Here is a 13,525-nt window from a genome sequence, read left to right as displayed (position 1 = left end):
GACTATGTGTTTGATTGTATCCATATTCATGTGCCTTCTCATGCACAACCGTTAAACAAAAAAGTAATGCTCTAGGGAATGACATGTGCTTTAAAGTAGGAAAACAATACGCGCAAGTTAAGAAGTCTATTAGAAGAAACTTTATCAAATATTTGACACGTGCGCAGTTCAGGATAGTACATCCCACAAGTATTAATGGATCCTGAGACAAGATGTCGTTGCCAGAAGTATTTTTTTACATTAACTGTAAGGTGCATTGCACGTGTCCTGGTGTGTATAATTCAAATATTACAAGGAATATGGTAACTCTCATCCTTTACTGGGTGACGATTTTCAGTAATAAGAGGAAATATTTGATATCTTTCTCTACTCCTTATTATCAAAGTTGCATGTAAAATGAACTACCTTCATTAGTGAAGGTTCTGTGATTCCAAAACAAACTTGACATGCGCAAAGGAGGGTGTGAGTGATGGGTTTCAGTTAACGATATCAATGAATAGAAGCAGAAAATAATTTTATCAATATCATCAATAAATGAATTTTAAGAATAGAGATAATAAAAACAAGGTTCAAACACTTGATGTGGTGTGTGTTATGCTTTATCAGTTAGATTGAGAGCTACTATGCGGCTAATTAATCTAATGAAAAATGGTTTGGTGTCAAACAGTTCATATCATTAATTCATATTAATATTATTAATACTGATGACCTTGAATTTTTCCTATCGAACACTGAGTGTGTCCTTGGAGTACTTTATATCCTAGCCTGGTTATGGTAAATGTTCTTTTTAAAAATGACCCATGGCAATTGATTATTTAGAAGATAGTTTTGACCATCTTCACAGTATACTAACCATTTTAATCCAAAGGAAGATTCTTTGGTCTCCTCCCCAAATTTCAAACGCATCCCACATTAATAAACCTGCTTCTGGTTATGGTGGACTAGAGAATTATACTCCCTTGGGATTAGAGTTGGCGCTCCTAATCCTTCGGTTATTATACTTGCATGTATTATGCTTGCGCACACAACTTAAGGGAACTAAGATTAGCAGAACAGTATTTTGTCAACAAAAACATCCCACATGGACACGAGTGTTGGTAGGAAAGAGGTAGATGAATCGTGTGAAATTGTATGGAGGAATGATATGCAGCGCAAAGGTCTGGATTTATAATCTCCTGCACAGTCGTGCGAACGACTGCAAAAGAAACTACTGCTTTCACTACTTTTTCCAAGGTTTAATCTTCAAACAAGCATTTCTTCTGTTTTGGATATAGAAAAAAACATCACACAAAAATTAAAAAACTTACCCTACTGACCCTAGCTTTAAAAATGATCAAAACTAACCCTAACCCTAACCCTAGCAATAATTTTAGCTGGGTAGGGTTAGGGTTAGGGTTAGGGTTAGGGTTAGGGTTAGGGTTAGGGTAAAGATCGTTAGGGTTAGGGTTAACACTAACCCTAACCCTAACAATATAACCCTAACCCTAACAATATAACCCTAACCCTAACAATATAACCCTAACAATTTTTCTTTTGATTCTTTTTTTATTTTTATTTTTTTATTTTTTGATTTATAACAAATTTATTTTTTTATACCAAAACAATTTTATTTTTTGATTCTTTAAAGGGGGTACTTTTGATCCGACCCTTAAGACTAATTAAGAATCTTGGATATATACTAAGTGTTCAGTTTTATAGAGACACTCTAGAATGTCTATGTTTAGAAGTCAAATTTTAGTTTCATCATTTCGTTTTCCATCTACCCCCACCACCTGCCTACGCAGGTGCCTTCCTTCTCTATGTTTCGGACACAACTGTCCATGTGGGATGTACAATTTGTTAACAAATGTACAATTTATCAAGATTTCTGTTCGACCAAGTATCTTTATTTTAGCCTTTTATCGTACTTTCTGTACGGGGAGATATCATGGAAGACCCATAAATCTGGTTATCCAGCAAGGAAGGATCTCAACATTGGAAGATCCTTAAAAAAGTAGATGAAAATCCATATAGGATCCTCCGCATCCCCATCCAACCACTCCGTCTTATAAAAATGCAACTACCTAGGTAATACCACCACTGTGGTGCATGTGGGATCTTCTTTTTTCAAGCTCATTCATATTTTTTAACGAGGACAAAACGAAGGTGGACAGGAGATCACAATTAAGATAAGATATGAACCAATTAATCTTTCATTTTCTTCAACAAATATCCATAAATTTATGAACCATATCGAAAATATGCAAGACTATTTCACCCTTAATCCAGAAAACACGTTGAAGGTTAACTGCATTTCTCGCTGTTTGGATATCAATCATTTTCTTGCTTAAACTTTTTACTTTTATTACTTCTTGGCTCGAGCACCGCTCTCATGAGCGTTGTTACCTTTTTTTGCGCTAGGCATAAATTATCTGCAGGAGCAAAAACGTCAAATCCCAAGAGACTAAAATTGCCTATTCAAACAGGATTATCCATGTGGGATGCGTTTGAAATGCATACTGGGATGGAAATGAATTTGCTGTCAGTTCGCGTGGGCTTGCGCACATATAAAAGCAAGCGAAAGTTCAATTGCAAATACATTTTTTTGAGTAACGGGATCCGTGAAATGGCCTATTTCAGGATATTCATTTCATGTATGAATGTTTTTATAAACCTTGTAGAATATGATGCAACTGATTGGTAATTTCCATTTGTTGAAATCCCCTTCTCATCAAGGTCGGACAGGTTTATTACAAAACCTTCCAATTACCGTCTCAATTAAAAACATTTTTTTCGATTCAAATCAATAAATATTCGTAAGACACAAAATTCCAATTATTTTTTTGCACTCTTTCATAAACTCAAACGATCTTTCTGACCCATCATTTGATTATCAATGCCTCCTTAAAAAGAGAGGTACCAACGTACGAGTAATCCTGAATGGTCTATGCGCACTTTAAAACCGTAGAATGCACTTCTGAAAATATATCATTTGTCTTCTGAAAACAAACTAATCTCTCCTGAGCCATTAACGCATGTGGGATACACTTGTACTAAACTGCGCATGTGTCATAAAGGTTATATGCAAGTGGAAATCGAATTTTTTGTTAAAATATTGAAAAGGGTTAAGATGTGAGAATGTTTCGCAACACATTAAGATTCTAAAAATTGGTTACGCATTTGTTATACTTGGTTTTTTTCTTGCGCACAGGTTTGCGTAAATATAAAAGCAATACCTATGACATTATTGTTATAGGTCATTTGAAGAATACTGCGGTTTGGAGTTATCTGTTGCTCAAGGTTAGCCTTTACTTTGTGGAGAGTATTCATGTGTTGCCTAAAAGTCACTGGAATTTAAAGTGTTTGCATTACTAAAGTTGTTTATTCTTAATTTTACCATTTTTATGTATAAGGATTTAGGCACTGATACGCTGCTAACACTGATTTAATTCATCTGATATCGATTATACAAGCTAATCAGTATCAAATTCCCAGTCCTGAGTGGATTATGCGCAGTTCAGCAACCGTATGCTGTACTTTCGAAACCGCCTTATTTTTGCTTCAGAAAACAATATCATATCCTTTGAGCCATTAACTCTTGTGGGATGTACTCGCACTAAACTGCGCATGTGTCATAGAGGTTTTATGCAAGTGGAAACAAAAAGGGAGTTAATGTTTTGGCTGCATTACGGTTTCAGCAGTCGATATCTGGATCAATAAATTAAAAAATCCCACGTGAAGCAAGTGGGAACTGAAATCAAGAAATCAAAATAATTATTTCTCAAAAAGGTTGATTCTTTTTGAAATTTTATATTAATACGGCTCTTCTAGTGGGTTCCCTGTGTAAATACGAGTGCAATCTGGTAACTAGTGAGTGACGTCACTACTAAAGCCCGCTGTGATTGCGGTCAGTGGTTTGGTGCGTTAAAAAAATTTGGTCAGTACTTCATGTAAGACCCCATGTACTGGCACTATTATACTTGGTTCTACACTGTATACATACACGATATAGGATATACTTATAACGTTACTTATATCACTGTATTCATGTGTATTCACTGTATTCATGTGTATTCACTGTGATCATGTGTATTCATGTGTATTCATGTGTATTCACTGTATTCATGTGTATTCACTGTGATCATGTGTATTCACTGTGATCATGTGTATTCACTGTGATCATGTGTATTCACTGTGATCATGTGTATTCACTGTGATCATGTGTATTCACTGTGATCATGTGTATTCACTGTGATCATGTGTATTCACTGTGATCATGTGTATTCACTGTAATCATGTGTATTCACTGTAATCATGTGTATTCACTGTAATCATGTGTATTCACTATAATCACGTGTATTCACTGTTATCATGTGTATTCATGTGTATTCACTGCAATCATGTGTATTCACTGTATTCATGTGTATTCATGTGTATTCACTGCAATCATGTGTATTCACTGTATTCATGTGTATTCACTGCAATCATGTGTGTTCACTGTAATCATGTGTGTTCACTGTCATCATGTGTATTCACTGTGATCATGTGTATTCACTGTGATCATGTGTATTCACTGTATTCATGTGTATTCACTGTATTCATGTGTATTCACTGTGATCATGTGTATTCACTGTCATCATGTGTATTCACTGTAATCATGTGTATTCACTGTAATCATGTGTATTCACTGCAATCATGTGTATTCACTGTTATCATGTGTGTTCATGTGTGTTCACTGTGATCATGTGTATTCACTGTGATCATGTGTATTCACTGTGATCATGTGTATTCACTGTATTCATGTGTATTCACTGTATTCATGTGTATTCACTGTGATCATGTGTATTCACTGTCATCATGTGTATTCACTGTATTCATGTGTGTTCACTGCAATCATGTGTATTCACTGTATTCATGTGTATTCACTGTAATCATGTGTGTTCATGTGTGTTCACTGTGATCATGTGTATTCACTGTGATCATGTGTATTCACTGTGATCATGTGTATTCACTGTGATCATGTGTATTCACTGTGATCATGTGTCTTCACTGTGATCATGTGTATTCACTGTATTCATGTGTATTCACTGCAATCATGTGTGTTCACTGTATTAATGTGTATTCACTGTTATCATGTGTATTCATGTGTATTCACTGTTATCATGTGTATTCACTGTTATCATGTGTATTCACTGTATTCATGTGTATTCACTGTGATCATGTGTATTCACTGTGATCATGTGTATTCACTGTGATCATGTGTATTCACTGTTATCATGTGTATTCACTGTAATCATGTGTATTCACTGTGATCATGTGTCTTCACTGTATTAATGTGTATTAACTATAATCACGTGTATTCACTATAATCACGTGTATTCACTGTTATCATGTGTATTCATGTGTATTCACTGCAATCATGTGTATTCACTGTGATCATGTGTATTCACTGTTATCATGTGTATTCACTGTGATCATGTGTATTCACTGTATTCACTGCAATCATGTGTATTCACTGTTATCATGTGTATTCATGTGTATTCACTGCAATCATGTGTATTCACTGTAATCATGTGTATTCACTGTATTCATGTGTGTTCACTGTGATCATGTGTATTCATGTGTATTCACTGCAATCATTTGTATTCACTGTATTCATGTGTGTTCACTGTGATCATGTGTATTCACTGTTATCAATGCAATCATGTGTATTCACTGTTATCATGCGTGTTCACTGTTATCATGTGTATTCATGTGTATTCACTGCAATCATGTGTATTCACTGTATTCATGTGTATTCACTGTATTCATGTGTGTTCACTGCAATCATGTGTATTCACTGTATTCATGTGTATTCACTGTAATCATGTGTGTTCATGTGTATTCATGTGTATTCACTGCAATCATGTGTATTCACTGTATTCATGTGTATTCACTGTATTCATGTGTATTCACTGTAATCACGTGTATTCACTGTATTCATGTGTATTCACTGTGATCATGTGTATTCACTGTGATCATGTGTATTCACTGTAATCATGTGTGTTCACTGTGATCATGTGTATTCACTGTTATCAATGCAATCATGTGTATTCACTGCGATCAAGTGTATTCACTGTAATCATGTGTGTTCACTGTGATCATGTGTATTCATGTGTATTCACTGCAATCATTTGTATTCACTGTATTCATGTGTATTCACTGTGATCATGTGTATTCACTGTAATCATGTGTATTCACTGTAATCATGTGTGTTCACTGTGATCATGTGTATTCACTGTTATCAATGCAATCATGTGTATTCACTGTGATCAAGTGTATTCACTGTCATCATGTGTATTCACTGTATTCATGTGTGTTCACTGCAATCATGTGTATTCACTGTATTCATGTGTATTCACTGTAATCATGTGTGTTCATGTGTATTCACTGTGATCATGTGTATTCACTGTTATCATGTGTATTCACTGTATTCATGTGTATTCATGTGTATTCACTGCAATCATGTGTATTCATGTGTATTCATGTGTATTCACTGCAATCATGTGTATTCACTGTATTCATGTGTATTCACTGTAATCACGTGTATTCACTGTAATCACGTGTATTCACTGTATTCATGTGTATTCACTGTTATCATGTGTATTCACTGTGATCATGTGTATTCACTGTATTCACTGCAATCATGTGTATTCACTGTTATCATGTGTATTCATGTGTATTCACTGCAATCATGTGTATTCACTGTAATCATGTGTATTCACTGTATTCATGTGTGTTCACTGTGATCATGTGTATTCATGTGTATTCACTGCAATCATTTGTATTCACTGTATTCATGTGTGTTCACTGTGATCATGTGTATTCACTGTTATCAATGCAATCATGTGTATTCACTGTTATCATGCGTGTTCACTGTTATCATGTGTATTTTCTATAGTTTAAAACGATTTTCAAATTTAGTAGAGGAGGAAGATTTTCGGAAAAAACGTGCGGAAACTGAAAAATCCCTCCTTTTATAGCCTTATATCTTTTAACCAATACGGTGACCCCCTTCTCTTTTTTCATTATACCATAACAATGAACTTAAAATAACAGAATTAAAAACAAAAAAAATCATAGAATAATTTTGAAGATTCAGTACTACATTAAACTTGAACTTGAGTGCTTTGGCTTCTCAGTGCTTGCGAAATCCGCGAAACAAAATTTCCACATATTACTTATTTTATATTATATTATTATGTTATATTTTTTGCCTAACAAGCGGCAGTTATTTTTTTCTCACCTTGCATTGCAATTTCATATTTTTGTTACAGCATAAAAATCCAATTTTAATTTTCATGAAAACGCTTCATTTTTCATTTTTCGCTAGTCTAGCAGTGCAATCCTGAATACTGAACTTCGCAGAGAAAATTTCAAGCTTTTTGATTTCTTGTCACAAATGTTTGAGTTGTGGTCGGTTGCAACGCGACAAATAAACAATTAACATTGCGAGAGAAAAAAACATGTGTAAACAGCAGTTTTAGGGCAACATTGAAGGGAAATTTTCTTTTATTTTAAAATGACTTTTGAAAATTATAAGACAATAGAAAAAATTAAGAGAATAAAAGGGACAGCGATAATAGAGGTATGAAACGTCGTTATGCAAAGTGTTTGGCTGTCTCCTTTCTTAGTAAAAGTATACCACCAAACTTCAAGTATATTTGGAGTTATAAAACCATTGAAATGTCCTAAGTTTTTGCTTATTGTTTGTATGTTGTAAATTACGACAAAGTTACGAGCATGCGCAGTGCGTTTTCACCCGTTTTGTAGGTTGATTTCATCGTAATTTCACCGTACAGTATTTATTAACAAGATATTTTTTACAAACAGCAACGTTCAATAACATAATAGCAACTATTAAAATGATGATTATGTTTAACTTTCGTAGATTGATAAATAGAGTGCAAACAATAGAGTACAACACTATAAGTGTGTAACATAAATACCACTAAATACTGCTACATTATGCTAATCCTATTGTTTTCTATTGTTTGATTAGCACTAATTACTCACTAAATAGTGCGAAGCGTTGCACACTTTTAGTCTTTGTACTCTATAACCGTTAAACTTTAGTAATACTAAATAGCACAATTTCATGCAAATTCCATTGTTTTCTATTGTTTAATTAGCAATATTTTGTACTATTTAGTAATAGTGTTTCACAGATTAATTGTTTGCACTCCATATTCTTAATTATCCACAAAGTACCTATATTTCTCCTTTTCGATAAAATGTCTAATCATTATTAATCATTATTATCTCAGCGCGCCCATTAATATCCTCTATTTATTCAATTTAAATGTCTTGCTTAATGTTCACCATGACCACCGGATTTTCCCATGATGACCATTTGCTTCGCTTCGATCTGCTTCAACTTTCCTTGAATTTCGCTAGTTTTCTTTGAACGCACGGGTAGTTTAGTTTCCTCACAAATTGTGGACTGCGTAACATGGTTGTACAATTGGGTAATGTTTCCTACTGAAAGTGGTACCAAACAGGACAGGATAGCTTTCATTATAGTGAAAAGCATACATGTTTCATATTCTGACCACACGGAAGAAGTCGGTTTGCTTCCTTTCTCTAATAGGTAATCAGCACTCCGCATCTTCTTGAATGGTGAGGGGTTTGATCTTTTTCTTTTCGTAACTGGACTATGCGAAACATCGTAAGGCCTAGTGCATTCTCCATACACATTTTTGCAGTTTTTGCAATAGCAATGTTCTCCGCATGGTTTCTTGTTTTTGAAGCAAGGACACTTTGTTTTTCGTGTTGTATCGTTGCATGCGATGTATTCTTTAGATTCTTTATATTCTGCGCTTTCGCCGCACCTGCAGGACATCTGTGCCTTTTCTGTGTCTGTGCTTATTTCATCCTTGTTTTGACAGCCTCTACATCTGCAGCTGTTGCAGCAGGACAATCCCTCCATCACACAAGGACATTTCCGGCCAGCTCGCGCAGCGTCAGTGTCAGTGTCGAATGGTATGCAAGACGACACACTTTGCCCTTTCTTATTTCTTCCACAAGAACAGGTTTTTCTTTGACCGTTCGAAGCGGCCTCATTGGCATTTTCTGTAAAGATAAAATAAAATAAGATAAAAGATAAAATAACAATGAAACATTTGTTATCCAAACTTCGTATGACTGTATTTCAAAAGACTATATTTCGATCAATTCACGAATCACGCGCTTTTTTTCCCGTGAATTAAAACTGAATATATCAAAAAATTCATGAATGAGAACTTATGATATCTCGAATCATGCACTCGCGGATTTAAGTCAAATAACAGATCACGTAAAACCCCTTCCAGTCCCTGATATGATATCGTTCAAATTACCTTCATCGTTGTTCAGCAATGAAGTAGCGTCGTAATGACCTGGACCATAGGCATTAAAGGACATGCATAGCATCTCTGTCACGATCTGCTGTTCGGGTACAAAGGGAATATATGGTAATCCAGGTAAGTTGGTGACGACCAATATGGGAATTTTCAACACATCTGAACACACTTTCATTATCAAGTCTCCCATTTCCCCACAATAGGTCCCTTCATCTCGAAATCGTTCAGTTTCATAGTTCATTTCCTGTTGATCAACTCCAAGCATTTGTTGATAGTCTTCACTTGATTGCACTGCGTTGACAAAAATTTGACGAAGGAAATGGACGTCTTCGTCAAAACTTCCTCCTAAGCCTAAGTCTGTTAAGTATTTCTTTAAAGTTGTTTCCGTTTGCAATTCGTTTGATTTACGAAGCTGTTTAATAATGCTGGCAAAAGCACAGTCGCCATCTCCTGCTACTGGATCACGACTCAAATTAAGTGAGGTTAAATTTCTGCTAAGTAAATCTTCTTGCTCGCTTTGGGAAATATCGTTGTGTCCATTGTCTGTTAACAGAACATTCTTTACTCCAGTCAGCTGCATCCACGGAATATCCATGACGTTAAAACTTCTGTCTTTGCATTGCTTTTTCACTTTCTCAAGTGTGTCGAATAACATTATTGTGTTTTCACAAATCATCGCTGCCACGAAATCGTTGAACATATCCTCGATGGTCTCAATTACCACTAATCCTGATGAATCTGTGTCCAAGTTCTTGATGTTTTTAACTTTACGCTGTTCCCAAACCCTATCTAAACTGTGGTTAGCATTCTGTGTCGCGCTCTTAAAGTAACTCGTTTTCTCTTTTTCGGCATCGCTTTCAGTTAAGCTATATTTTGGAAGAGGCATAAAAGGTACGACTCTTGCATTGCTTTGGTGTTTTTTGCCCATTTTCTTTACATTTATTCCATAAAAAATCAGACTTAAAACTGCAACAGCGATTTCCGGACTTATAGTTGTGGCACCACAAAGAAGACTCTCGTTTAAGGTGTGGTGGAGACGTTCGTTGCACTCAGTGCCTTGTCCCGGTGGAAGTCCTGATAAACATCCCTTACGTATATGTATTTTTAAATTTTCCAGTTCTTGTAGAGTTTTAGTTTGAGTGTTACAGTTCAAAAGTTCTCTCCATCTAATAAGGAAATTATTTAGATTTTGTTCAATAACATCAGGTTGCGGCGTTTGCTGATTGCGAAGGTGTTCACAATCTCCGTCGTTGCGAAATATTAACCCAAAATCTTTAGATATTTGTCTCGATGTTTCAGTACCTTTTGGAAAAGTTTTCACGACTCTCTGTACAGCATGAAACAAATCCAACTTGACGACCACGCCCGGAAAGACTGATTCATATTGTTTTCTCACTTTACAACAATCATCGACGATAACCGTTTCAAGCCCTTCTCTCATAACACTCTTTAAATATTGTAATAAATCTTTAATTTCCTCAAACGCCGTTGATCTTGTAAGCCGCCAGCCTACGATTTGGCGATTCTCGTTCATCACTATGTATAAGTTTTCAAATTGCCGAATAAACCTGTTGTCACTAGCTCTTGAAGCCCCGATATATTTACTAATTCTAAAAGTATGGTCGCATGTTATAATTTTACTAACTTGTGCGCATTTTTCCATTTCCCTTTTATAATTCGGTTCTTTGTCATTAAAGTCAGCTAAGAATATTTCCATAATTTTGTCGTTACTTGGAAACGAAAACAGAATATTGCTGTAAAACCCTTCAAAATCATTCTGATCCGAATCATTTCCACAATGATTGTGAAAGAGAGAATAACGTTCCATTTTTTCACAGTACTCTTTAAAATTTGTTGCAGCAATCCCAGCGGAGATTTGTAGAAAATTGACTCCTTGAATGATCTGGGTTTCGATGAAGTCAACTAACACCTTTGTGCAAGCAGATTTATAAAACATCTCAATAGGAAAACATCCAACTCCATACAATTTTGGTATACAGCGTAAAATATCCATACTAGCAGATAGATATTTGTGATGGTTTCCTCCTTGTTTGCAAATGTACACTCTTTGAATTAATAAAATGTTACCTCTCAAATCATATACATATATTTGAAGTCAATTAAAGGACAACAACAGCAACAAACTTGTGTTAATTAACAGGATAATTTGGTCAACTACGTACTACTACTACTGAGAACCACTATAGAAGCCTAAGTTCAAGATTCAGACATACTGACATCATCATCTGAATCTCGTACACATAATCTTCATCATAACCTGTATCACTATAACTGAACGAAGTTAAAAATTGTAGATCCATCAGTGATTTAATCTCTAAAATGGCACTCTTGGAGAATATCTTCTCCTCTTTACCATTTTCGGCCATTTCACAATATCCCCTTTTTAATTCCTGATATCCCAGTGTAATAGAGTGAAGAGAAGTGACCTTCTGGTGTACAATTTTGGGGTTATTTAATAAAATGAAAGCGTTTTAATTATGTCGTCTGTGATCGATTTAATGTACTTTAATTTAGATAGCATTTAAAATGCTAGTTTTATCGCAACGGGCATCCTTTTTATCCACACTTACTTTACAGTATTCTCTGTAAGAAAGAATGACTTGGTTTAAGGCTCACTTTTGAATCAAAAGTGATCGGAATTTAGTTGTAAATATACATTGTGAAAAGCCGCGAATTTTGAAGGGTTGCGCGTATGACGTCACTTTCTTTGAATCACTAAACGTTGAACACAATCGCTTAATGGCGGACTCAAACGGTCAAACTTTACAGGCTAAATGCAACATCTTCCCAGTCTCGAATCGAAAAAGAATTAGGACAGTAAACTAAATTACATATTTATATATATATCCAGGGATGGTGTAGTTTTCGTAAGACTAGCACTTTAAAGAAAGGTGGAAGAGCTAATTAGAGGAATTAATGGGATCAGGGCCATCAAATATTAAACCTAGTGCAAAGGAAGGCTAGGACTTGACATTAACATTAACATTTGGGTTGCAACCCCCAAAACCCACGTCTAGATCCGCCACTGAGTTTTTTGATTGGTTAACCCCCCAAAACGCAAGGCATTATGGGGGTGTGAAATGGGAGAATTAGGGATTTCCGACAAAGTGGAATTTGAACCAAATAAGGTATTCCTTTGGCTTCATACAACCAAACCGTTTATAATAGGTTTTGACGTTTGTCCGTCGTAGGAAGAAGCAAGGCCAAAAGGTTGGTCCCGGGTCAGTTTATTGTTAAAAGGTGGCTACTTATGACTTGTTTGATATGATAGAGTGAGTCTTCCGCATAAGGTACTGATCAAAGAAGACAATGACCAACTGCTTCTTTATAAGGTATTAGGTGTGTAAAGCTATCCAATCACAATCATGATATATTTGCTCAACCAATAAAAAAAATTGTTTTACTAACTACAGTTTGGTTGATAACAAAAAAATAATAATTGGCAGGTTTCTGAATCTTAATTTCATGCATGATATATTTGCAGTGAATACACATGATCACAGTGAATACACATGATCACAGTGAACACACATGAATACAGTGAATACACATGAATACAGTGAATACACATGATTGCAGTGAATACACATGATTGCAGTGAACACACATGAATACAGTGAATACACATGATTACAGTGAATACACATGATTGCAGTGAATACACATGAATACACATGATAACAGTGAATACACATGATTGCAGTGATTACAGTGAATACACATGATAACAGTGAATACACATGATCACAGTGAATACACATGATAACAGTGAATACACTTGATAACAGTGAATACACATGATTGCAGTGAATACACATGAATACACATGATAACAGTGAATACACATGATCACAGTGAACACACATGAACACACATGATTACAGTGAATACACATGAATACAGTGAATACACATGAATACAGTAAATACACATGATTGCAGTGAACACACATGAATACAGTGAATACACATGATCACAGTGAACACACTTGATAACAGTGAATACACATGATTGCAGTGAATACACATGATCACAGTGAACACACATGAATACAGTGAACACACTTGATAACAGTGAATACACATGATTGCAGTGATAACAGTGAATACACATGATCACAGTGAATACACATGATAACAGTGAAT

At 35.3% G+C, this 13,525-nt stretch overlaps 1 protein-coding gene across 1 annotated transcript; it reads right to left on the bottom strand.

Moving 5' to 3' along the window:
• Positions 1-7,499: 7,499 nt before the first annotated feature.
• On the bottom strand, positions 7,500-9,965 carry LOC148905861 (uncharacterized). The gene is made up of 2 exons (XM_089039074.1): positions 9,357-9,965; positions 7,500-9,090 (listed from the first exon to the last, which is right to left on the bottom strand). Exons 1-2 carry the CDS (start codon positions 9,952-9,954, stop codon positions 8,330-8,332), a joined length of 1,359 nt encoding a protein of 452 aa, XP_088895200.1. The 5' UTR covers positions 9,955-9,965; the 3' UTR covers positions 7,500-8,329.
• Positions 9,966-13,525: the final 3,560 nt, after the last annotated feature.

The sequence above is a fragment of the Actinia tenebrosa genome, unplaced genomic scaffold (assembly GCF_029948245.1).
Source record: "Actinia tenebrosa isolate PJP-AT-01 unplaced genomic scaffold, QUT_ActTen_1.0 PGA_scaffold6__47_contigs__length_16458017, whole genome shotgun sequence".
NCBI lineage: Eukaryota > Metazoa > Cnidaria > Anthozoa > Actiniaria > Actiniidae > Actinia > Actinia tenebrosa.
This window is presented reverse-complemented; position numbering and strand designations above follow the sequence as displayed.